Source organism: Mercenaria mercenaria, chromosome 5 (genome assembly GCF_021730395.1).
Source record: "Mercenaria mercenaria strain notata chromosome 5, MADL_Memer_1, whole genome shotgun sequence".
Lineage (NCBI taxonomy): Eukaryota > Metazoa > Mollusca > Bivalvia > Venerida > Veneridae > Mercenaria > Mercenaria mercenaria.
The window spans coordinates 13,601,456-13,629,267 of NC_069365.1; the positions used below are offsets into that span (position 1 = coordinate 13,601,456).

General features: G+C 35.5%; 3 protein-coding genes across 3 annotated transcripts in view; 2 read left to right on the top strand and 1 right to left on the bottom strand.

Moving 5' to 3' along the window:
• Positions 1-27,812, bottom strand: part of LOC123556484 (WD repeat-containing protein 49-like) — a 106,626-nt gene that overhangs the window by 40,882 nt on the left and 37,932 nt on the right. The gene's annotated exons all lie outside the window — the stretch shown is intronic.
• Positions 87-8,696, top strand: LOC123556486 (uncharacterized). The gene is made up of 4 exons (XM_053542710.1): positions 87-1,402; positions 4,047-4,223; positions 4,566-4,985; positions 5,813-8,696. Exons 1-4 carry the CDS (start codon positions 1,345-1,347, stop codon positions 7,345-7,347), a joined length of 2,190 nt encoding a protein of 729 aa, XP_053398685.1. The 5' UTR covers positions 87-1,344; the 3' UTR covers positions 7,348-8,696.
• Positions 17,162-26,673, top strand: LOC128556878 (uncharacterized). Its single transcript, XM_053542720.1, has 2 exons — positions 17,162-17,321; positions 26,076-26,673. The coding sequence occupies exons 1-2, from the start codon at positions 17,275-17,277 to the stop codon at positions 26,656-26,658; spliced, it is 630 nt and encodes a 209-aa protein (XP_053398695.1). The 5' UTR covers positions 17,162-17,274; the 3' UTR covers positions 26,659-26,673.

A 27,812-nucleotide genomic window follows, 5' to 3' on the forward strand; every position in this document is an offset into this window, starting at 1 on the left:
CACATGGACAGGAAGAGATTTGACTGATAAAAAAATGGGAAAAATTTGAGTGTCAAGTCAATTATAGCCAGACCTGTATTCACATTTTTGCACTTTCTCACATTGTAAAGTAAATACCGACAACAGTAAAAAAGGCTTGTATTTCAACGAGAAGAACTAGCATATGAATGTTTAATGTAGGCGCATATTTTCCCAGTATAATTATGTAATAATAAGTGTCTGTGGTGGGGTAATATTTATTGGCGATAATCGAAGAACAAACACACAATACAGATAATAAGGACACTTTACATATTTGATTTATTTACAAATTGATAGATACCCACGGTCTCAAGTCGTAATTTTGTCAATTAAATGACTCACCATTTGATTTTTGTCAAAATATTATAACATAACCCCGGTATACTAGTGTTATATTCATAAAATGTCATAATCTTTCAAACAAAAATATCCCCTGCGTGGAATAAAACGGCATTAAATGTACATTTAGAACGGTTGAATATTGTGTGAAGTGTCTATACTGTTTTGCACAATTATGTATTTGGATCTGCAATGTTATGTGCATGTTACATTGTACTTTAATGGACAGAATAATACTCTTTGCTAGATTTCTCACGAGTATAATTCATTTGACGGATATTCACAAATCCTACGTTTGTAATATACTTAAATATCTGTATCGCGTAAATTACAGCTGATATATCTGTCGGCATTTCTTCACATGATGCAACTAATTCGGATAATGCATTCGTTTTTATTGTGCGATACTTTAGGGAAACAGTATTTGTGATTTGTTACGATTAGAGGGAATAATTATGTATACTCTTTATAATACTTTGACATGACTGTATGACGAGTGTATGATCAAAGGGAGATAATCCGATTAAATGTAGTGTAAAGATGCGAACAAGTGATCGCAATAGGTCATTTGTTGAATATGATAAGATTGTTCTTAAATATTACAGATTTTTGAAATACGTAACAGCATAAAAATATAGATACCCTATGGTAATAGATATAATCTTACTAATGAAAAACATAAACTGAAATGAAAATTGTAAGCAAAATGATAATTATTTCTGACAATTTGAAAATAGCTGTAGGGTGTTCTTTAACAGTTAGTGGTAAAAACGAACACTCGTCCAAACGTTCAATCATTTTTACAGCTGAAGGGCCCGGCTTGACTTTTACATAAGTTGCAATGTTAATATTTTTATTTGGGAGACAGTTGTCTTAAGTATGATTTAGCTACTGATAGGAGTATTTGTGACGATATTTCGCGCATTTGGATCCATTAACTTTAAAACTTTAGATATGTAAATATGTGGAAATATTCAGATTAAAATGTATTTATTTATATTTATTCTGCTGCCTTTTCTTGTGGATTGTAAACAATTTTCCGGTAAGTTAAATGAATATATTGTAGCATGATGTTTTCAGTTCTATGCGAGTATATGTAGTGATATCATTGTATATTTTATTATTTTTGTTAATATATTAGTTTGCTTTGCCTTAATTTGAATGTTCTGTACATCTAGGTGATAATATATCATATATGTGAATAATTCTAAACACAAGAGGCCAAAACGCCCATGACAAATTTCTTTGTACAGGAATAAAATGAGAAACCAAAACACAAATGAAATATTTTTAAAAAATGTTTGCTCAGTAGCCAACAGTTACAAATGCTGCACCGGTGACTGTGCAGTTTGTTTAGCAGAAGATCAACCAAAATAATGGTCTATTGGTTAAGTTGTCGGTCACTCTTAACTCCGAATCTCATTGGGGCTCACACTGCGTACTGTCTCATACATGACACCAGCAAGAAATGGACTGCAGAGTGATTCAGATAAGCTTCAAGCTTTAACATTCATTCATTCATTCATTCATTCATTTTATTGGCAAATCGGTAAAATACATTACCTTTGGCCATTTACAAAATTATTTGACAAATATGGCCAAAACAATTAACAAAAACGTGAATACAACATAAGTTACAATACATATAAATTCAATTCTTAAGGATAATATCACAACTAAAAAAAAGAAAAATCAATTCAAGAAGCAGTTACATGGTCAAGAGACTGTCGTCTTATTTTAAAAGCCTCCTTAACATAGTGAGCACTCTTAAGCATAAGTTTTTTGTTACTTGTTGACAATATATTTGCAAACTTTTGCAAAGTGGGCCATGGGTTATATCCTAAATATTTATTTCTTATATCTACATATCTTGGACAACAGAGAAGCAAATGATATTCTGATTCAACAGCGTTACATGTACATAATTTGCATTTGCGATCATTTCGTTCCATAATTAAAAAATCGCCAGATTCTATTTCTAAGTAATGAGAACCTAATCTTAACCATGTGAGTTCTTTCCTCAACGAGCTATTGGATACAACATCTAAATATTTTTCATAACAGAATTGTGTTTTGAATTTTCTGAAATAATCAAGCTTGGACATATTCTGAATACAAGTATTCCAGTTTTGAATATATTGATCTCGTAGACGCTGCTTAAACAAAGGCAAATAGTTAACTTTCTTACTAAATAATCCTTGCAAACAATTATATGCTTTCAAGGCTTGATCGGACAACGACTTAACTGCATTTTCATACTTCCAGTATAAGTAAAGTTAACACCTAGATAACAAAAGTGATCCACCACTTCAGTTGGTTCGCCGTTTACGGACGATTGAAGGTCGTGTCTCTGTTTACGTTTCTCAAATATACATATTTTGGTTTTATTAACATTAATATTCAATCCCCACTTTAAAGAATAACTATACACTGAATCTAGCTGGGCTTGTAAAGTACGTGGATCAGTTGTGAATAACGCTATATCATCTGCAAAAAGTAACATATACATAGATAACTGGGTGAGATCATTCTCTGTTAAAGCATTGAAGTTGATGGTGTCACATATATCATTAACGAAAAGGATAAATAAAATCGGCGAAAGTGGTTCCCCTTGTTTTAAGCCGAGGGTTACATCGAAAAAAATCAGATAAAGCTAATGCCTGATTTCGATAGCTTTAACCACAATGCATCCATAACAATAGTATCAAACGCTTTTTTCATAATCAATAAAGGCACAGTATAAATTAATTTACAATTAAGAACATTTTGAATAATTGAGTGGAGTAAAAATACACAATCAGTTGTGGATCTATTATCTCTAAAACCAAATTGTGATTCGTTTGAAATATTCTGTTCTTCACACCATCTATTTAACCTATTTCTAAGAGCTAGTGAAAATATTTTAGCAAGTATACTGACAAGGGTGATCCTACTATTAACCATAATCGAACTAACTGATTAAAAGCAAATAGAATCAGTTCTATTTATCTTGTAATTGCGTATGACGTGATGTACTGTGGTGACATGATAAATCATGATTATTAAGCAATATGTGCTATAATTTACTGCAGCAACTTCATGGCTTACTGCCTCATATGCACCAAATTATATCCCTGTTCACCGTCGTCAATCAGGATTTAATCATGAGATGACATGTATTTATCCCTGTAGAATTAAAGAGCACGGAACTCTGTCACTGCATGTGATCTCTATAATTATTACAGTATTTTAAGTCATCGCACTGGATCCGATTTGATATGAAAAATGAATATCTGTTACCTTTAACATAGTTCTTATAATTCATAAAACAAGCAGTTTTAGTCTTTTTGCTCAGTTGATTGGTATTTTTCATGACTTAAAGAAAGAGACAAATCACCTACAATTACGTTTAGACAATACTGCAAGTACATTGAGAAACTATTATTTATAAAACGGTCTCTTTAGCAGAACTGAAAACCTAGCCGATTACATTTTTTAAACTTTCCAGAGTCGACTGAATCCTGAAAAAAATCTTTCATATTAACCATTTTACAAAATATAATGTACGACTAGCGGTTTCTAAAACATATACTTAAATGCTGAATAGTTTTTGAAAAAAATAATAAATTCGGATAGAGATGAAGCTATCCAGACTGACACAATTATTGTCATTTCAGTTTGAAAAACATTTTTTCATATAATTTCAGTCTTGCCTATAGACGGTGGTTGGAGTGCCTGGAGTCAGTGGTCCGAGTGTTCTGCAACTTGTGGACCGGGGGAGCAGAGTAGGTATCGGATGTGCGACTCTCCGACACCCAACTTTGGTGGCGCTTTCTGTCATGGAGACAGTATACAACGGAAGGATTGTGACCAGTTCTGCCCGGGTAAGTCTGGGAATGCTTTCATGACAGTAGAAATGTTGGTGTTAAGGGCTTGTTTTTGGTGAAACATTTTCTTTCTTGGTGAGAGAACCATATATATTTCACTCTAATATTTCAATAATTCACTGAGAAACATGTAATAAACCGATGTATTACCTTGGTTATTGTTTTCACTACGATTATAGACAGTACAGTATCGTATAGGAGATTGTAGTTGGAACTCTCCATTATATCAGTTTGTTCAGATTTATTTCCCCTTCTTTCACACTTTGTTATTTCAGCCTGCATATTAGAACTGCATACATTGTAGACATATATTTCAACTTTTAAACAACTCATTTTCAGATTCAATACCAATGACCCCTCTCCATACACCAAAGGTCGACAGCGCATGCGCCTGTGGATGCCATATGACGAGGGAACAGGGTGAAATTATTGCCAGTGGTCGTTGCACTGGAACATCGAAATGGCTTATCTCACTACAGAAGAATTACGTCATAAATCTTAGCTTCAGTTATCTCAGTTTCTACCAGGATAAACAATGGGTCAAAGTTCGAAACGGTGGTACCCCTGATTCGGACCTTATCGCATTCACTGACGGGCGTACTAATATTTACCATGTGACGTCAACAACAAATCAAATGCTTATTGAGTTCTACACGGAGCCTGATAGCAGCGGAGGAAACACAAATCTTGCCATTTACCCGCTCAAACCAGAGAAACAAATACATGTTCATGGCTTTATTGCAAAGTTTACATCCAATAGTAAGTTGTCGTAACCTTCATGATTTTTGTCATTTAAGGCTATATAACAATAAAAAAAAGTTCTTTGTTTCATATAAAATTCAGCTACTTCAGAACAATTTTGATACAGTTTCTAGATGTTCACTCCATCGTAGACCTATTTTCCACAGGATATTCATACATTTGCTTCAAGAAAACGAAATGAAAAAGGGGTGTTGAATAGTATGCAGTGAAATGCAAGTCAACTGAAGTCGGGTATCCTCATATTGCTGCATTTCAGAAAGCGGTCCGCAGAATAAACACCCGACTTTCGTTTTCAAGTAAACAACTGGAAAACATGCGAATATTAGCATGAAAAGTGTCTTATTTTATGTAAAATCCATTCAACGAGTAAAATAATGCACATTTGGCCCCTGGTTTACGCGCAGATGCGCGAAAAAATGGAAAACTTAGGATCTATTTATTAAGGACTTCTTTCGATACCACGGAAGCACATTTTTGACCGAATTACTGCTATATAACCTTAAAGTTTTCCGCCAGAGTTACGTTACTTGGTAATAAATACAATTGTAGTCGATTTTTAATCTACTAAATAGCTGTAATTTGTGCTATTACAATAAGTATTCATTTCTGCAATTTCTATTTAAGATGCGCTGGTTTTCTATTCAGAAGTGTAGTGTCGTACTGCTTAGAATCCGCGATTTCTATTGTATTGTTTTTGTGTCACGACGGCCAAACTGCAGCTTTACGTTACAGATTCTGCCAATGTAGTTGGAATCTTTCTTTACAGTCTTCTAGTACATGTATTCGATATAAATCATTAAAACTAAATTTGATTTATATTTCAGTCACTGACATAAATGCGATGCCCGTGTCTGCTGAACCTGTTCGGAATTCTCGGGAACCTTCCATTTGGGAGAGTACAGTCACCATAGTCGGAATTGCGTTATGTGGCCTTGTTGTCATCGCAGCACTGTCATTCGTCATCTACCATCGAATGTGCCATTACCGTCAACACAAATACGCTATGGCGGCTCACGAGGAGAGTCCAAAGCGCATGTGCAAGAGTACGAGCATGAGCAGTCCGAGTCACGAAAGTCATCATGGGATTGAAATTGAACACGACATGGAAATGCCTTTAACTGGAATACATAACGGTGCAGATAAAAAACGAGCAAAGACTCCGGGTTCCACACGATCTAAGGGATCGCTTACAAGTACGTGTTCAAATAAAGGAAAGAAATTACGAACTAAAGCCGATGTAGAGCACGGCGGCAGTTGCCGTGCTAGTCCGCTCACGCCAAATAGAGATTATTGTCAAGTTCCGCAAGATGGTAGTCCCCGCAGAAAACACAGAGTTCACGAACTGACTCAAGAAAGTGAAAATAATATGAGTTTATTTAGAACTAGTCCTTTAACGAAACCCAAGGTGCCAAGGTCACCAAAAGTTCATCCGTCTCCTAAACTAAAGAAACAAAAATCAGTGACTTCACCAACAAATGAAGATTGTGATACCTTACGGACTAAACATGATATGCTGTCTAAACGTTTTGGCAGCTTGGAACGGGAAAATCAGAGAGTGGTGATGGGGTCAGATCATACCCCGACAAACAGTGTGAAATCCCCACCGTCGGATAGTAGTAGAACCGAATGTGAGACGCCGACGAATATTGACAATGGCGTTATTTATCGAAATCACGCACGGTTTAAAAACAGTTTACAAAGTGATAAGAATAACCATCGAGACCATCCGAATGATATTACATTAACTGAACTAACAAAATCAGAAAGAGACAATGATCGAAAACCGGCGTCGGGAACGTCCGACGACTCAGCGTCGGCTGAAAAAGAAACTGGGTCAAATATGACAACGTCTTTTATTGAGAATGGTACAAAACCCCGGAGACCTACCTCTCTTACTGAAAGTTACAGTAAAATGAGTATCGCCTCGGCTGTCAGCAGAGGTAGCATAGAGGGCGCCAGAAATGGTATAGAAAGCTCAAAAGACAAACTATCTGTAACATCGAGTGATGATAGGCAAAATGCGCTGCCTAAACCAGATGGGCAAAGTCCGAAATCTCAAAGACTTGAAACAGTAAAAGTTGAGCCCAAAAACTCCTCGCCAACTAAAACATCCAAAGCTTCCACACCACGTAGTGTTCGTAGTGTAAAAAGTGATACAACAGACAATAGTAATAACACAAAGTCACCGGCTAGAAGTATTAATACGCCTTCTGACGTTATTGAACTGGAATATGATGATTTTATAGACATGGATGATACATATTCATATTTTGATCCCATTGTAACAGAACAATTAACATTTCACGGTGTGGAGAGGGTGGCCGTTAAAACACCCAAAACACCAAAACAAGAAAACTAAGAGAATTCGTTCCGTCACTCCGTATGTACGACGGACAAAATAAATTCAGGTATAGGGCGTGTACTACTGTTGTTAAAGATGATTACATTCAGGGTGCAATACAATTTTGCCATAATAACACCTTCTCATCATTCATTTGATCATACAAATTCCATTATTTTTCTATGCTTGACACCAGAGAAAGAATATATTATGTCAAGAAATGGAAGGATAGTCATCTGTAAGACCATTTGGCGTCAAGGGGCTCCCAATGAATACTCAAAATGTTTATTAGACATTTTTTTTTCAAAAGGTATTATATAATCTTGGAGAACATTTAATGGGGGACGCTGTAGAAGTATTTGATTTGACCATAAATAATACTGATCTCATATCATATTGTGCAACACTAATGTATTGTGACCAATTTCATATGAGGAGTTAATTATGAAAGGTTGTACCAATTTTGCAAAAGGCAGCTCTGTCATTTTATCATAGATCTGAAGGTTTATATTTTTGTGGTGTTATATAACGTTATATACAATAGTGCCATGAATATTCATTGCCATAAAGTCATGTCATCATTACGTCGCTAGATGTCGCTTCAGCACAATTTTTATCATATTGAAAACATTGAAAATTGCGTCAGCAAAGAAGAAATGATGATAAATTAAAAACTGATTTGAAATTTCGGATGGGCAAGCCGTATATATTTGTGTTCTATCAGGCCGAACCGTATAGTAGTATTTTGTTCCGTCATCCATTACATTTACCATGACAACTATTCATTTATATAGCAGACATGTTCAAAGGTTGTACTTACAAACTCATATTGTGCACAGTATTATTGACGACATCACTTTGATGTTTGTGTTATGTCTTAGATCAGACTAGGCATTTTTAATTCCATTTGTTTCATTCCAAAGTAGCTTGTTTAATGTGCATGTAGTCCTCTAAGCTCAAAATATTAGATCGGTTGATATAAAGTGGTTTTAAGTATCTATTACGAAATTTGACTGCGACCCAATGAGAAACCGCACAGTAATAAAATTGATGGAATATAAGCGGGTCTTCAGTTGCCAGACTCGCCTTGAGACATGATCGGCGGAGCTACACGCACTCGCACCCATAATTGAATTGTGGCTATTCCATTCTTCTGTTAGAAAAGACCATTATATCTTTACTTTGTTTAGCGTTTGCATCTGTTTATGTACATGTACAGTGTAATCATTATTTCATGTCGTTTTAGCTTTAACGTGTTATTTATTATTTTCGATAATTGTTTTTATATGATGTTGTTGTATATTTTGTTATTGTATGAGATTTCCGTTCTTTTGGAGACACAAACTAATAAAAACTCCGAAAACTTATATTCTGTGTTTCCTTTGTTTGGTTTGTATAATTTGTAAATATTATATTTTACGAATGCTTTATTGGAGAGGAACAACTTGTGATCCGCAAGGGAATTTGTAACATTTCAGTATTAAATTAAAAAATATGCTTTAGTGCTTTGGCATTGCAGTCAGACCTCGCATTTCATATTATTTCTAGCTAATTATTCCACCTTCTAGTATTCATTTGTGATATTTCCATTAGTCAATAGATATCAGTTAGTAAACGCCCGATTTAAAGAAAATAGCAGCCACCTAGCGAAAATATCAAATCGTATGAAGGTTCAGTGAGCCTACCGTTGTTGTACCGTTGTTGCTCTGCGAAATTGGATTATTTTGCAAGAACTAGTGATTCTAGAGATTGAATTTTTGGCTCAGTTGTTAATAAACTGGTGACCAACATACTGCAGAATTTATTTTGTGGAATTATCGTTAGATTAGTAAATAACTTTGACGTAAAACAATTGCAAATTGACAAATATTGGATTTACGCTTCTATAATTTCATCAGTTTTGGTGAAAACAACATCTCACTCGAAATTATGGCTAATCCATGTACAGGTAGACAGTATAGTAGAGACCAATTACTGGATTATAGAGTTTTGCCTAGGAGGTATATAATACCAAATAAAGAAACATTAGCTATGCTGAAAAAGTGTAATCTTTTGAAATACAGAGGTAAACGAGCTGGTCGCCCGGGGATAAAGTCTAAAGCTGATGCTCACTTGATAAATTTGACCCAAATTAAAATAGATCATACATTTATATTAAATGCACACAGAAAGAAACAATTGAAACGTTCTAATTTGACCCAAATTAAACTAAATCATTCATTCTATTAAATGCCCGCAGAAAGAAACAATTGAAACTTTCAACTGTAAACATAAGGTCTGTGCGTGGGAAGTCTGCTGACCTTTTCCAGCACAAATTGGAGGGGGTATAGGCCTCTGTGTGATCACGAAACTTGGCTACAGCCGGAGGTGATGATGTGAACAGGGGAGGGGGGGGTTGTCACGGATGGCTACTGCTTTGATGATGTCCCCCAGACCCGACCGTAAAAAGGTGGAGGACTTTCCCTATTATACAGAAACCATCTCAAAGTGTCAACGTGCCCAGCAAAAAAGCTTTCAGTCCTTTGAATGTGCTGAATGGAAAGTATGTAGTCAATCATTCATCCTCTACATCTTTGGAATATATAGACTGCCGTATTCGGAGAGACACCCAGTGACTCAGGCTATGTTTATGACAGAAATTTACTGAGTTTCTTGAACAAATAACGACCAGATCCGAGACTGTGCTGTTAGGGGGGACTTTAACATCCCATGGATAATAAGACAGACTGCAAAACCAACAATTCCAGCAGGTTTTGAGATCTTTTGGACTGATTCAACATGTCAATGCTCCAACTCTTCTGGTGGTCACATTCTTGACCTGATGATCACAAAGCTTGAAGACAAACGTGTAAATGTCTCAGAACCTTTTTCAGACTATACATATCTGACCACTGCTTTTTTAGTTGTAACATTGAACAGTGTCGTCCTCCCTGATCAGGAAAGAATCTAATCTCGCAATTGGAAATCTGTATCCAGTGACAAATTACAAGCAGAATTCGGACAATTGAACACATTGTAGTGAACTCGTCCAATGTCAATGGGTCTTGTGTCTGAGTTCACTAGAAATCACGTCAGACAGTGTTCAGAAACATCCCCTCAAAGGAAAGAACATTCTCTGTAGACCGACAGTTCTTGGTACTCAGGATACCCAAAACAGCTGAAACAAAAAAACGCTCAATAGAGAAAATCTTTTTGAATGACAAATCTGACCTGTCAAAGAAAGTATATAGTGGTGTAAGAAACATATATAGTGCTGAACTTTCTAGGGCCAAGGATGAGTACTACCAGAACAAGATTGAAGAAGCAGAAGGAAACATCAAAAAGCTATATGCTGTTACATCAGATTTACTGGGAAGGTCGAAGGACAATCCGCTCCCATTACACACAAGTGCAGTATCTTTGGCAAATGACTTCCTACGATACTTTGCCGATAAAATAATCAAGTTGAGAAATGATCTTGACAATATACCAAATGAAACACCCAGCAATGGTAATTCTGTCTTCTCGAATCCACCTGTGACTGTGAATACATTAACTGCGTTCAAACCACTTTCCAAAAACGATATTTTGAAACTTGTATATGCATCAAAATTTACAATTTGTGAACTTGATGTGATACCAACTAAGAAATTAAAGGAGCATTTTTCACAACTTGCCCCCGTTGTGACAGAAATTGTAAATCGATCACTGCTATCTGTTGTGTTCCATGAGGAATGGAAAAGTTCTGTGATAAACCTTTGTTGAAGAAAGGTCTCCCACTTGAACTGTAAAACTATCGCCCGGTGTCAAATTTAACATTCCTCTCCAAAATTCTTGAAAAAGCTGCACTAAACCAAATCAATAAGCATATTAAAGCTAATAATCTCCTCCCAGCTTACCAGAGTGCCTATAGAAAATATCATGGAATTTGAAAAAGCAATGGCCAAAAGTATAATGACTGTTTAGAAACAATAGATAAAAATCAAGTAACAAAACGTGGTCATGATCGATTTGAGTGCAGCGTTCGAAACCATCGATATCCCCAATACTGATTCAAATCCTTCAAAATGAATTGGTATAAAATACACTCCCTTGAAATTGGTAGAACCTTATCTCACGAACAGAACAAGAAAATTTTGTCGAACAGTCAAACATCTGCAACGGAGCCACTGGGGGTTGGTGGCCCGCGGTTTGCCGGACCGTGATCTTTACCCTGTATATAAACGGCTCTCAACCGAGTGGTCAGAAATATCCAGCCGTGGCTATGGATACGCGGATGATCACAAGATGCGTAAAAATTTAAGCGGGAAATTCTCAAAATGAGACAACTGTTATTCAACAACTCGACAGTTGTCTCAATGAATCATAAAATGGATGACAACCTTTAAACTGAAAATGAATCAGTCTACAACGAATAATTATGTATGGAACCAGACAACAGTTAGCGAAATTGGAACATCACAAGTGAAACGTTGGTGGGGGTAACGTAAAAATGCGTCGATCATGCGGAGATCCTGGGTAACTATGACCAATACACCCATCTTTTACCATCACATTCAGAAAAAGTGTCAGATAGCTCATGTGGGAGTTACGAAACATTAGGGCTATACGGAAACATCTCACACAAAAGTCAACTGAATCATTAGTGCACGGATTGGTTCATTCTCACATTGACTTCTGCAACAGTTTATTTACCGAAATTCCAGCCTACCAAATTAACAAACTACAGCGAGTCCAAAAATATGCCGCTAGAGTAGTCATGAATGCTTCCTACGTACAGCCAAGTGCTGAACTTCTGAAAAAATTACACAGGCTTCCAATTAAGGCTAGAGTCATGTTCAAAGTCCTAGTAATAGTCTTCCGTGTCATCAATGGTACAGCTTCAGTATATCTGAGGGAAATGTTTGTACCTACTCGACAAAGGTACAGACCACGCTCACAAAATGACACTAACTTTAACATCCCTAGACGGCGAACAAAATTAGCAGACAGATCTATGGCCGTCGTTGGTCCCAAATGGTGGAACGATCTATCTAGCTATCTAAAAGACATTCAGTCTGAAGCCAGCTTTAGATCAAAACTGAAAACACATTTGTTTAGTCAGTTTCATGAACAATGAGTGTGCTCTTGTTAAAATACAAAATATCAGTAGTGGTATAAAATAGTATTTATACATGTCTAAATCTCTAAATCTAAGTTCTAGAATCATGTTCATATTTTGAATGTATATATTCTAAATGTGTGTTATATAATTGTAAAGCGCAATAGAATATTTTAATTTTTGCGCTATATAAATGCCATGCATTTGTATTTGTATAAATGATATGCTAGTATAGCCTGCATCCGGGCACCCAAAACCGGGTAACGAGTAATACTCCGATACAGAAGGATGAACCGCTTCTTTCCAAATGCATTCAATCATTTGATCACGCAGGACCCTTATGCAACATTCAAATGAAATTCTAAGAATATGTAAACCTTGCTATTACATAGACTGAATACGGAATATACGCTGTCAATAAAATCTATCTCGTATACAAATTTCCAATTTCCGGGTTATCGTATCTGGTCACCAACAAATATTTTGAATGTATTTGGTAATAAGGAAACTAAAATTGCATATACAGGTATATATATGTTTCCCACCTGTTGTCATTGTCACGTCCGCGATGGACATATTTCTACGTTAACAAATTCAGGGTATCATAAGCTAGTATACTGAGGTGCTGCTAAGTGCCATGATGTTACAATCTACAAGATTCATAATCAGTAGTAACCATACATGTAATGCAAACAATTCTCTCCCTTTATTTTAGGAGAAATCTCAATGAAATATTTGAAAAGCTCCTTCGGAAGCATAGAGGGCAACTAAGCAATATTATAGCAGGAACCACTTCACTTATGTCAAACTCCCTAACAGTAGTAAAATCACATTAAAATATCATACGCTTGGCACATTTGTGCAAATTACATCTTCCTAATGTGCTTCATATGGCCGGTTTGCCTTGTCACCCACTCGGATGCGGTTTTACTGAGTCTGTGCATGAGAGCTAATGAAATGTGCAACATCTCTCATTGTCCTTGCATCGGCTAAAGCGGAATTCTGTCTTGGTAAAAATGAATGTACTCCATGATCCTGAAAAGGCCCTGAAAATAAAACAACACTTAGTACAAGTACCGGGAGACTTTTTACAGTCGCCACGTGACACTCAAAGACTGCATAAACTCTGTCAAAACATCCTTTAGAAGCATAGAACGCAACCAAGCAACATAATAGCAAACTCGGTTTGAATTTGTTCATGAGAGGTAATGAAATGTGCAACATCCCTCACGCCCATAACAAACTCGACTTGTTCAAGACAGATAGTAAAGAAATTAACACACCTTTGTCCGTCCTCATCTAGAATATTGCTCTACTGTTGTTGCAACAAATCTAAATTCATTGACTAGGAAAATTGAAACGATAAGCATGTCGGCGATACGGTATGTCTGTAACAAGAAGCAGCGTTTCCAGAATGATAAATTCTCTATTAAAATTGGCATCATCACAACACCTCCCTTATTGCGGTTTACAAAATCAAATGAGCCGTGCCATGAGAAAACCAACATAGTGGGTGTGCGACCAGCATGGATCCAGACCAGCCTGCGCATCCGCGCAGTCTGGTCAGGCTCCATGCTGTTCGCTTTTATAATCTATTGGAATTGGAGAAACTGTTAGCGAACAGCATGGAGCCTGACCAGACTGCGCGGATGCGCAGGCTGGTCTGGATCCATGCTGGTCGCACACCCACTATGTTGGTTTTCTCATGGCGCGGCTCAAATGCAATTTCGGCTATGTAGACCACCATCACAGCATATAACTGATATTTAGGTATTTAAAAACAAGTATGAAATAAACTATGATAAAAGGCAAGGAAAAACATCTTATCCTAAACAAACTAAAGCCTTAGCTGTAAATGTATGCGTAGTATAGAAATATTAACTGAACATTATGAAAAACAAGAAATTAGTAAATTATCCCACAGATATATGTCTATTACAAATCCATATACATATATACCTTATATGTACATTATGTCAAACGGGATTAATTGAAGACGAAACTCATTTTTTAATTGTTTGTCCTGTGTATAACAATACAAGATTAGTGATATTTAATGACATTATCTCGAATGATGTATATATCAACATGACAGACAGTGAAAAACTAGTTTTCCTTATGAAAAATTATCAAATAAGGTTATAAAGTTTCTAATTAGAGCTTATATTTAAAAAAGAGCTTACTTTATGATAAGTAAATATAAGATACTTTGCAATTATTTATACACAATATATGTAATATGCTTTTATCCATTTTTATCAGTGTTCAATTTATATATGGAGATGTACATTCGATCTCATTCATCTTTCGCTCTTGGTATTGTTCACAACTTATGTTAAATGTAGTAATAAGGTGACTTATAGATCCGATGGGCCGGGTGTCTTTTGATGTATTTGTATTATGTATTCGGAATGTATGTATACACAAGTCACTATAATAACCAACTTACTTACTTACTTACTTACTTACTATACTAGTAACTATACCTTATGCTATTATTGTTTTACCGTCTCATTACTGGACAAGGGAATTCACTCAATAACTTTTTTTATAATAATTTGTATGATTTATTTCCCTTTAACTAATACAGGATTACTATTTCTTTTATATGCTCCATTATTTGAAATACATGCAGTTATTGTTGTCTCTCTTTCGTCAGCATTGGCACACATAACAAACGTTTTGCATGTAAGCGGGTTCCTCTCTAGACCTATTGCTTTCAAACTTCACACAAGTATTAGGCATCAATGGACAAGTTATAAACTCTACTTCTTATTTTGCAAAAATTGTGTCCCTTTTTAATTTAGTATCAACCACGGAACAAACTTTCAGAGGTGCAGGTGTGCACACATGGTCCTCAAAAATTGGAAACCGAAATAATTTAAAATGCAGGGATGTGTGTAGGATATACATGTTTTACGATTTATGCATTTAAATTGTACTTGCAATATTCTTCTTTTCAATGGTGCTTGTTCTTATTTCAGAAGAGTACCATACTTTAAAACTCTCATTTGCATTTTTATTTTAACTAAACATATCTTCTAACGTAAATACAGATGGGTAACTCTCCGAGTAACCAAAACGCAATGGACGTGACTTGGCCATATCCGAAATGTCTGTTCAGTAATAATGCATGCTACTCCTGTCTACAACTCTCAACAACTTGCATTCTTCATAATAAATGATGACCGCTCATACCATGCAGATACTTTGCACATGACTAAACAATATAATCTTCTTCATATGTTAGTATGTTGTAGGGTAAAATATCTTCTTTTGTTTATACCAAAATGCGAAAGTCTTTTTTTTTAAGTAATGGGAGTATATTATGCGAACAATGACTGGAAGCATCTCTGAGTATTCTCAAAAACAATAGAAGATAACATATTTTTGCAAAAAGTCTTTTTTTTTATTTACTGCTGTACAGTTTGTTGTACAGACGGTTAAAGCTCTAATAAAAGGGTTTACACTTCAAGGAAGAGTTGCTACGATTGTTTTAAATAAAGACCTGTAAGCAAGTAAATCGGAAAGAAATTGGAGGAATGGAATTTTCTGAAAGTTGCAGAACTTTGCCAAACTGAAATAATGATATATAAAAGTACGTCTTGTATCCTCTTACATAAGTAAGCAAGTAGGCCAGTACGTCAGTAAGTAAGTATGTAAGTAAGTACTTTATCATAGTAACATGACTGTGTTATAAAGCATACATTAGTGTATTTATTACATACTCATTTACAAACTCCGTTTATATCAAAAAGAACCTGAAACGTCAATATTTTTCCATATTGACATTCAAATTTCATATCGGGTGTGTGAGGTCATTTGCCGTCGCGTTTAGATGTTCTTTTACGACGATATTTTCAATTTCACTCAGTTTTGATAACAAATTTGAATCATTTTTTTATAATCATTTTAAGTGTAGATGCGTATGTAATAAAAAAAAAAGATTATTATAGATTTGCATCGAGAAATATGCACTCGTTCCTTCTCGGAAAAATATTGCGCTCCTAAAGTCGCGCAAATTACATATAGTTTTCTATTGTAAGCCTAATATGTAAATATCGCACAAATTATATTAAAAGTCATTCGGCTATACTAGCGCTAAAAATGGAATATCCGTTGTTCTTCCTTCAACATTTAATACAGATGGATCTACACTTGGTGCGATCCTTAGCAACGGAAGTAAAATTTCGCGCATGCACACTCTACTTAGGGCAAAAAGACATGACCGCACAATATAAACTTCACATTTCAATCTATTCGATCAATACGAGTATGTATTATAATAAATTACCACTGCAGGACAAAGGAAAATATGTCAATACATGTATTTGCACATCCACAACTGCCTTGCTCAAAATGAGATACTTCAATTAAGGTTTAGCAGTATATCACAAAACAACAGAAATTTTTAGTAAACGAACAGCATCTTGACAAAAAAACTTATCTGACCAATATATGTTTTACTGTTCTGTCCCACAGAGTTGGATACCTAAACTATTCTAAAGGAGTTGTCCCCCTTTAAAAAAGAATGCCATTTGTAAAGAAATAAATGTAAACAATTGTTAAAAACGATGTTTTACCTAGTAGTTATGTTAAGTTTAAACACTGGTACGTTGTTGCAAATGCATCAAAACGAAGACATGTAACAGCTTCTTAAAAATGGTTGTCTAACGTTACATTAGTGATATAACGTTACGTTAGTGACAACACTACTGACGTCACTACAGTACAGACGCGTTGTATGGTGAAACCATAGCAGCAACGTTGCAGTATTAAAAGAACGTTACTCTGAGTCCCCTTTTAACATGATATAAACACAATAAAAAGGTGGAATAAAAGGGTTGTGAGCACAGGGAGGGAGAATGTCTGCTAACAAAATGTCAATGCGCAAGGCTGGTGCTGCCAAAATGTAAGTATATATGTGTACTTTAAATATTGAGCTTTTATGTTTAGTTTCAACGAATTTTGTTTACATTATAATAATAATAAAAAATTAATAATACTAATAATAATAACTTTATTTAAAGACGTTAATAACTAAAGACAAACTAATATAACAGTTCTAAAACATATTACAAAGTTTCAGTGTGGCCTTCTGTAAAATAAAAATACAACAGTTCAACACAAAAATAGATAAAAATTGATTTTCTGTTGTAATGAAAAAAAGATAGAATTTACATAACAGACATTTAAACACAACATTCACTGTTGCCACCGACTAAGTGAATCCACACAACGGATATTCTGTGGAATGATATTCAATACTTTAGCACTAGTATGGCCAAATGACCTTTTCGTATAATTTGTACGATATTTAAGTACATGTATTACAATATCATTATGTACAACTGACCTAAGGCCATGATAATTTGGGCATAATAATACTGAAGAAGAAGATGATGACGATGATAATGATCAGATATGTAGGATGGTACAAGATTTTTTGTAGCTTTATATATCATTACTCCATGGTATTTGCATCGTTCAGAAAATTTCATACATCCGAGTTCTTTTAATAGCATTTCAGATTTACTTGTCTGCAGATCTTTATTTAAAAGAATTCTAGCAGCTATTCCTTCAAGTGCTACTGCCTGTATACTAAACTGTACATCAGTAACCTAAAACAGATAATATATTTTTTTCATAATTATCCTCTGTTGAAAATAAACAATCCTCTTCAATAGTGCAATTTTTGAGTTAATTTTTAAACAGATTCTATCTATTTGTATATCCCACGAAAGTGTATTGTCGATATGAATTAGTAATACTTTTTGAACATTTACATTTTCTGTGAAAGATCAATCAATAGTTAAGTTAAACCTTTATCATGCTAAATTTCAAAAATGGTTTGGACCATCATTCAATTTGTGCAATACCATTTATTATTTGAAGGGTGTTCACTGAAAATTTACTGACTGAATAGTGAACAGTGCAGACAATTATCAGCTTGCACAAACGTGCAGGCTGATCTTGGTCTGCACTTGTCGCAAAGACAGACTCACTTGCCACCAGCCGGCGATATATGACCACTTTGTGTCGATTCGCCGTAAAACCCAACTTACTCACTCACTCACTCACTCACTCACACTCACTTGCCACCAGCAGGCTAAAGTTCAGATTGTTACAATTGCGTTGCTTGTGGTGCACACATTTTGTTTTTGGTGGATGTAACAGCATGTTATTTGAAAAACACAATTTTTCGATTTTATTTAAGTTTTCTTGGAGTTTAATTGCAGCAGTTTGATATCATAATGAAATTCGTATTTTGTCGAGTCGTCAACATACAGATCAATATTTCCTTCACTTGTAGATGATGCTATGTTATTGATATAAAGTAAGAATAACAGGGGACAGAGAATTGACCCTTGCGGAACGCCTAAAGTAACTGCCATTTGTTCGGATCTGAAGTTACCAACTTTGATCAACTGTTCCCTGTTAGATAAATACGACTGAAATAATTTAATTGTACTATCTGTAAACTTATACAATCTAAGTTTATGTAGTAAAATAGAGTGATCAACAAGATCAAATGCTTTCATTAAGTAAAGAAATACAGCACCTACATATTTTCCAGAATCTTCGTCTTTTAACAAGGCATCTTCGACTTCGACTTCGATGACATATTCTCCATTGCCTCTGTGGACATTTACATGAGAATGTTAAAAACTGAGTGAGGAACGCGTCTTCAACGGGCGTGTTGTTAAAATGGCTTATGCCAAACTATAAAATTATATACATTGTACAGTTTATTCTTCACCTAAGCAGAGAATCCGGGGAGCGAGTGGATGGAAGACTTGAAGGCGCCCAGGCTCGGCGCAGATGCAACAGCGGTGGGTAAGGCATTCTAAACTGGTATGGTGCGTGGGAAAAGGGAGTGTTGGTATACATTCACTCGGCAGTGAGGCTGCGAGAACTTGCGGTCATAACTTTGTCTAGTGGTTCGAACAATCGCTTTAGTTGGTAAATATGAAGCAGGTACTGCAATAAGTCCATGGACTACACGATAGAGAAGGACGGCATCAAAGCGCTGGTGGCGTTGTTGTAAGGATGACCAATGAAGGTTTGTGATGATTGAAGGGACGCTATCTGATTTTAGAGGAATAAATGGTTTGTTGGCAACAAATCTCGCTGCGTTACGTTGTACTTGTTCAGTCTGTTTTATTTCGGTTTGTTGTTGAGGATTCCATGTAGGAGAAGAATATTCCAATTTCGGTCGTACGGGGGTATGATAAACTTTTTCTTTAACGACTGATGGACAAGTTTTCAGGTTCCTCTTGATTAATCCAAGCGTTTTGGACGCTTTGTCTGTTATCTGATCTATGTGTGTAGTATACTTGAGATTATCACTCAATTCTATCCCCAGATATTGATGATGTTTTATGTTTTAAAGTTTTTCATTATTCATTGTGTAATTAAATATTTTCTTATTAAGAGAATTAGAAAAGTTCATGACAGCACATTTTTCACATTCAACTCCATCTGCCATGAGTAGCTCCACTGTAGCAAACGGTTCAGATCGTCTTGCAGTAAATGATGATCTTCATGTGTTATGACTGGACGATTCCGCGAAATGTCGGATTTCTGAGGATATGCCATCTGCTATGTCACTGATGTATAGAAGAAATAAACAGGGTCCCAGGACAGTCCCCTGGGGTACCCAGGCCGTGACTTGTGATGAAGAAGATGTCGCACCCTCGACCGTTACTTTCTGGCTTCGAGCTGTTAGGAAGGAATCAGTCCATCGTCTGGTGTTGTTTCGGATGCCGTAGAAGTTTAATTTTGAGGAAAAACGTTGGTGGGAGACCTTATCGAAAGCCTTGGAAAAATCCGAGATAACATATCAGCTTGATGTCTGGCATTAGTATGTTTGGAGATATCATCTGTGGTCAACAATAATTGCGACTCACATGAACGCTTTTGACGGAATCCGTGTTGATTTTCATGTAATATATTTTGCGAGTCTAGGTGACTCATAACGTTTGAAACGACGATGTGTTCAAGCATTCTGGATGCGACTGCAGTCAAAGAAACTGGATGGTAATTAGCTGGTTTAGAATGATATATTTTCTTAAAAATAGAAACAACATTAGCAGTTCTTCGGTCTGTAGGAACAACACCAGTGGTCTAAGGAAAGTTGAAATATATATTGTAGAATAGTTGCAACAACTTCATGGTTTCTTTTGAGAATGATCATTGGTATTTTGTCGAGACCTGTAGCTTTCTTCTCATTCAGACGGTTAATACTACTTATAACTCCTTTCAGTGTGGCTTTGATTGCATCCGTAGACGTAAATGGAGATACTAGTATACATTTGTCTGGAATGTTTAATGTATTTTTTTAGTAAAGACGGAGGTGAACTGGTCATTCAACATGTCAGCTTTCGCCTGGGCAGTGTCAGCTATAATACCGTTCAAGGTACTTATACCGGCAGAGTCCTGTTTCCTACTCTCTCTTCTTATATTTCCAAAAACGTTTGGAGTTTTTATCATTCTCAGGATCGAGCATGTCGTTCAAGTATGTATGGTAAGATTTACGTAGTTTATATTTTATTTCTTTTTTTTATGTTGTGATATGATTCGTTCAGAGTTGTTGAAACTAATGTACGTCTAGTAAATAATTTATTTCTTTTCTTTATGAGTTTTCTTATTTCTGTTGACATCCACGGTAGATCTGCTTTTTTACGAAGTGACTTTGTTGTGATATGTTTGGATATGGTAGAATGTACAGTTGCCTTGAAATCCTCCCATACGGATTCAAAATCGGAATGTCGGTTCGAGGATAACAGCTAGTTTATCACGAAAACAGCACAATTCCGCAATGATATGTTCCTATTTCGCCTTCTTATAGCTGAACACTGTGCGACGTTCGCGTTTACGTGAGACGGATGGCAAAGAAGTGCTTACAAATAACATATCGTGATCACTCATACCTATCGGAGGACACGTGTATTGTTTTAGGATGGTATTCGGATGCAAAGTAAAAAGTCGACTGTAAAGAAAAAACAACATCTAACGTTATTTTCACTAAATAAATGTAAAGCCTTAGTCGCCTCTATTTAAGTGACTGATATTGGGCTACCGTCGTCAAAATGTGTGCTCTCTTCTGGATTCAAACGCCCGGCAACCCGGACTTGTTTCGGAAGAACTGTCAAGAGGACTTACACATCCATTTCCAATACTGGTCTAGAGTTTGAGATTATCCCTTGAAACCATGCGTTGAGTTTTATGAGTCTGCCTGACTTCCACATTGTAACCTTCAAGGTTTGGTACGTTAAGGCAGACAATCCTTGCCGACTTTCTTCTTCCTTCAGTCAGTTGTTTTTGGTGAATAACATGTCCAGCCATATAGATACCATCTCCGCTTTGGCAACCATTCGCTGTGTTTTTATCTTTTAAATTGTTTTTTTTTTCTTCGTCTCTCTTAAAATTTTATCATGTTCTTATTTTTGTTCAAAAGTATCAAGACCTAATCAAAACACACGACATAGCATATTATTGATTATGAATTATCAAGTAATGCGATCACAGTCCAACATGTCATACGAGATAATAAAAAAATGTGCAACCAGACTAGGACTGGAGCTCCAGATTCGAATACCGTGTCGAGATCTGAGCTATTGGAGCGGCCAAGGGAATGTAATATAACCCTATAAAATATATGGCGAAAACGAGGGCATTGTCTACCCTTTAACACTAAGGTGAATGTGCCATTTTATAAAAAAAATGTATGCAGAGTTCATTCTGTTGTGTCAAGATTTGACAATTCGGTACATGATAAAATTATGTGAAAAAATTACTCCATTGAAATACGAGTACTGATAAAAAGCTCGGCTTCACTGTGTAGACTCATGGATGCACGAACCACGTCAGTACGCTGCATTATAATTCTAATAAACATGCGCTGTCATAAATAGATCACGGACATGTTCATTGACAACTTCATTACATGATTTTATCACATGTTTTACGTCGTGGGAGTGAAATAACATAAATTTGATAATACACTATTGTAATAAAGCTTTGACGTCGACGTCGTTTATCTATATCACGGGTGGTAAACGCGCAATCCAATTCCCACTGGGAATACGCTAAAAATGGGTTGCGCGACTTCCGGTGCCTGTGTTGCGTATCAATATATACAAAATCGAGGTAGGTGGGTTTTTGTTTTTCGGCGACGCCGTCTAAATTCGTTTTCGTTACCTATGCAACGTGACTTCAGTTTGCAAATCAAACTACTTGATAACGCATTATAGATAATTTATCAAAATGGAAGATTTATGCAACACTCTGCCTGATTGGACGAGAGTGTCAATTTCTTTCACTCTGTTGATTGTGCTACGCTGAGTGAAATGTAGACAAAGCGTTTATCCTAAACGACGCTGTTCACAGTTTTAAAGCTAACTTTGGCTCAGTATATTTAGCAAGAATATTGATATATCTCAAAATGATAAGTAAGTTTAATAAATATGATAAAAATCTGTTCAAATACCATCATATATCAAATTAAAGAAAGAGCCGAATACGGTCTGCGTATCACATGAATAAGGGTGTGATAAGAGTCTTTTATGAAGAGAAGTGCTTTTTAAAAGATTTTCCTTGTTACAGTTGTCGTCTGTATATGAAAAGGTTTCTTGCTTTTGTGACTTATTCAGATTGCATATTAAAATGAGTACTTGTTTGCTTTGATATATTTGTTATAAATTATTTAACTGATTTATTATATATGAATATTTTTCTTTAGTATGGTAGGCAAATATTGAACTCAGTTGAAATCTGTTTTATTATATATATGCTATATAATGACTGAATCTCATTACACTGAAACGAAGGTACGCTGCATACAGTTTATCTATGTGATATGACTACGGTCAAACTTTGCTTATGAAACAAAAATATTGAAATAAATACAATGTTTTGCTTGACCTTCACATTTTTATTGGTGTGACGTCATTGTCCAAAGATTCATGAATATCGAAAATGCATATGTTAAAGCGGGATCAGTTGGCTTATTTTAGAAATAAATAAAAATAATAAATAAAAAAATCCTTTGATTTTTTTCTCATGTATTCTAATCAAACTTGATTTGTAGCATCTTTATTAGGCCCGCAGGTAACTTTGTTCAGCTGGGACATTTAACCCCTTTTAGGGGCTGCTAGAGCTTAAACTAGAAATGCCTTTATACAGCGTCTCATGAACAGCTTGGTGGATCTTTGTCATACTTGGTCTGGAGCATCATTATAAGGTTCTCTTCCAAATTTATTTATATAGGAACTTGGGCCCTATTAGGGACCACTATAGCTAAAAGTAGATATGCCTTTCTTCGCATTAACCACTAAAATGTAATGGATTTTTATCAAACTCGATGTGTAACAATATCGTAAGGTCTCCTGCTATTTTGTTACAAATGGGGATAGGGACCAATTTAGCTAAAAATATAAACACGTTTAATGACCTCTTCTCATGAACCGCTTCATGAATCTTCATCAATCTACTGCTGTTTTGCAATTTGAAAAATGTTAGATTACAATTCGCCGACCATCATTTTTAAAGATATTTCTTGTTGTAAATAATTACACATTTACGAATGCTTTCGAACAAAAGCAAAATGCTATTCGACACAAAAATGAATAAGGATCATATGTGTGAAATACCAACTTATTAATTTAAGAATCAGCTCTGTTATCTCGAAAACTCTGATGGCTCGAGCTGTCAAAAAAGCATGGAATCATGAAAAATGCAAATTTTCTAACTCTTGTGCCTTCTTTCTGGAAATGTGACGCTTCGAATGATCAAACACGTGTAAAACAGTCATGAATATTACATACACTTGAATGAAATGTTGCTTTTGGGGGAAATATTGGCAAAAAATAATCGGGAATGGGGTTGCGCCCCGGGAATGGAGTTGCGCGTATACATTATACACATTATGATGTATATGAGCAACTCCATTCCCGGTGCGCAACCCCATTCCCGATTATTATTTTGTCAATTATGTCCCCGTAAGCAGGATTTGAAACAAATAATTTTGATATTCGTTACTTTATAACAGTTGAGTTATCATAAAAAGCATCAGATGTCCTCAGATTAGGCATATGAGGTCAGAAACTGCTATTTTTGTTGATTTCCTACTTTTTTCACGTTTCCTGTCGCCAGAGTTTTTGTGATAATAGAGCCGAATCATAAATTACAAACCAGATATTTTACACATATGATGTATTATCATATCTGTGTCGAATAGCATTTTGCTTTTTCCGAGAAAATTTATTCTTGTCTCATACTAAGCAAAATCATAACTTCACATACCTCAATTTCGTCTTTTTTTACGCGCAACACCAGCACCGGACGTTGCGCAACCCATTTTAAGCGTATTCCCGGCGGGAATTGGATTGCGCGTTTACCACCCGTGTATATAGGAGACGTTGGTCGAATTTACTTGGTCTATAAATAGAGGATATTACACGAGTGTTTTTTCATATTGAATTTATTAAACGAGTTGAATAAAATAATAAAATGCGAGGCTCTGCCGAGCATTTTATCAATTTTATTCAACTCGTTTAATAAATTCAATGTGGAAAGTCAGAAATGTAAAATTCATTTTATCACATGTTAGCTTTTCCTGTCGAAACATCAAAAGTTATACTTTCTTTTACTATATAAACAAGTCAATTTGACCAACGTCTCCTTAATACTATAAACGACGTCAACGTCAAAGCTTTATTACACTAGTTATTATCATTTTTATTTAATGGCTTTATTACACCCCCGCGACGTCAAACATGTGATAATAGGTAAAGAAAGAAGAAGTTTTGATATTTCAACAGGAAAAGCTTAGGTCTACATGTGATAAGAAGAATATCACATTTGTGCCCTTTCACGTTGAATTTATTAAACTTGATAATTACTAAAAGCACTTTTTCAAAGTAGTGAAATATTGTGTTGATAGCATATCAAAATTTCAATATAATAAGACCATGTCATCTTATGAATAATACATCTATTTCACGACTTCAATCCACCTTTGAATAAAAACACTATTTCGTCCAGCCTTGAAATCCTAAAAATGAAATGTCTAGCGAAAACTACTAATATGAGGAAAAATGAAATGGTCAGATTTTTTTTTAGAAATTTTAGCAAAAGTGATGATGTTGTGACCAAAACTTAATATTTGTACAGAAAACAACTCGTCTAATGTACTTATTCAAGTGAGATGACAAAAAAGCCTTCGGGCTTAATAATTAGGTTAGTTTCCTTTGTCGAAAAACTTCATCCTGGGCTTGACCATCACAACTCTTGTGAAGTGGCGGTGTGGTATTTTAAATCTTAAATGTTTTCTAGCTTAACAATAACTTAATATTTCATACAGAATAAAATTAAACTATTTTGGTTGACTGTGAGAACTCTAATTTGCAAACCTGATAACGGTATTGTCATGTAACTTTGAAAGTACATAATATCAAACTTTCCAAATATCTTTTGACTTGGAAAAGTCTATTTAAAAAGTCCGAAGCGCTTTTAGTTTTATTCTGGGTTTAGAACAAGGTTTATCAAAGCACTTAAACAGTAACAATTCTGATAGACAACATGTTTAAATATTTATTTTACGTGTTTGAAGGGGAGTTAAATTAAGTTTGTCACCTTGTCGCATATTAAACGATTTTTACAGGTCCCAAAACGAGGCTGTCAAGAAACTACAGGGAGGACGACGTAAACAAATACAATTTTTTCGCTTGACATTTCAAGAATTGAAGGAGAAATACATCAGTGCTGCTGAATCTGTATTGCTAGACGCCCTCGTTAACGACGACATGCCGCCCGGACGTATTCCGTCGGCGTCAAAAGGCAAGAGCCGCGTGATTAGACCGAGTTCGGCTGCTGCCAATATCCAGACTCATCCGTCGTTTTCAACCGGTCTCTACGACAATGTCACGCTTCGACCAGCCACGGCAGCTGCCGCCGGACGAAGACAAGAACCTGCTCCGCTAGTACAGAGGCCAGCTACTCAGGCAGTCGGTGCTAGACGCCAGTGGAGAACCAGCAAGGAAGATACGGTTTTGGAGCCAAAAGAAATCAACAAACAGCCTCGCAGGCTTACAATCGGGGCTGTGGATGGGATTGCAAGGGATACAACCAAAATACATAGGCCAGGGATTAGCCAAGGCAGTCAAGCAACGTTGTTAAAGAGCAAGGTAGTTTCTTTATTATATTCATTGTTTAATTGGCGATTTGTTTACATTGGATTTGATTGACAGCAGTCCGCGTGCATTGGTTGCCACATAGCAGTCTGTAGCCACGTTTTCGTATCAAAATTAGATGAGATTTTGGGTGAAATTCTGCACATTTAAAATCGTTTCAATGCTAGGCGCCCATAGTTGGTTTCTAGAAGAAAAGGAAATTTAAATGTATCATTTATTATTAATTTTCAATGTATTTTAAATGTCACATGTATATTCAAAATGGCGGAACTTGTTGTAGCAACTGTCATTAATCTACTTCCGGTTACGAATTTTAAATTGAAAATTAATTGACTGAAATCTGAAAGACAACACAATGATTAAAAAAAATAAAAAAAATTGTCTTATTGTTATTCTATGTTTCTGTTAGTAATTTCCCAGATATATATTTTTTTTTTGGAAAAAAAGAACTGAAAAAGGCAATTAATCTGCATTTCTATTTACCATCTTAATTTTGAAAGTAGTGGCTTTTTTCATTAATTGGAGAAGTAACAGGGCCCGTTAGGAGGGGAAATTGCTTTATAACAATAAGATATTGACAAAATCACATGGTGATTCATAAATATGTCACATATTCCAGATAAAAAAATACTTGTCATTGTTTCCTGCTTTGAATGGCGTGGTTTAAATAGACTCCATATACTGTACTTGGTTCAAAAATGTATTGTATAGAAAAATTCTTTTGACTAGGCTTTTTGTCGGAAGCTGGATAAAGAAATATTTGGAGAGGGGAATTTTGACCCCGAATTGGACAAAAAAACATTTTGCATTGATGCATTATTATATGTGAGCATATATATTTGTCAATAATTTAATCAAGAGGTGTGCTATAAATTATGTTTGAATTTTCCATTGATGATGCCTAAGGTTCTCAAGTTGAAGGAGACTTTTGTTTGCATGTGACTTGAGAATCATGTAGGTTTACATTTAAATAGCTATATATAGATTTCATAGCTATAAAACTTATAGCTCAGAGATGTTTATATTCTGTTTTTGGATCACAGACCTGAAATGAATCCCATATTGAAACCTTTCCAGGAATTTAGCCAGCAGTTTCCAGAAATCTGTCACGCTATAATTTCACCAATTCCAGTGCTGAATTGGACTAAACATTTATCTTGAAAATTTTTTAGCCCATTTTTATTTTGATCCAACAAAATAAACCATGT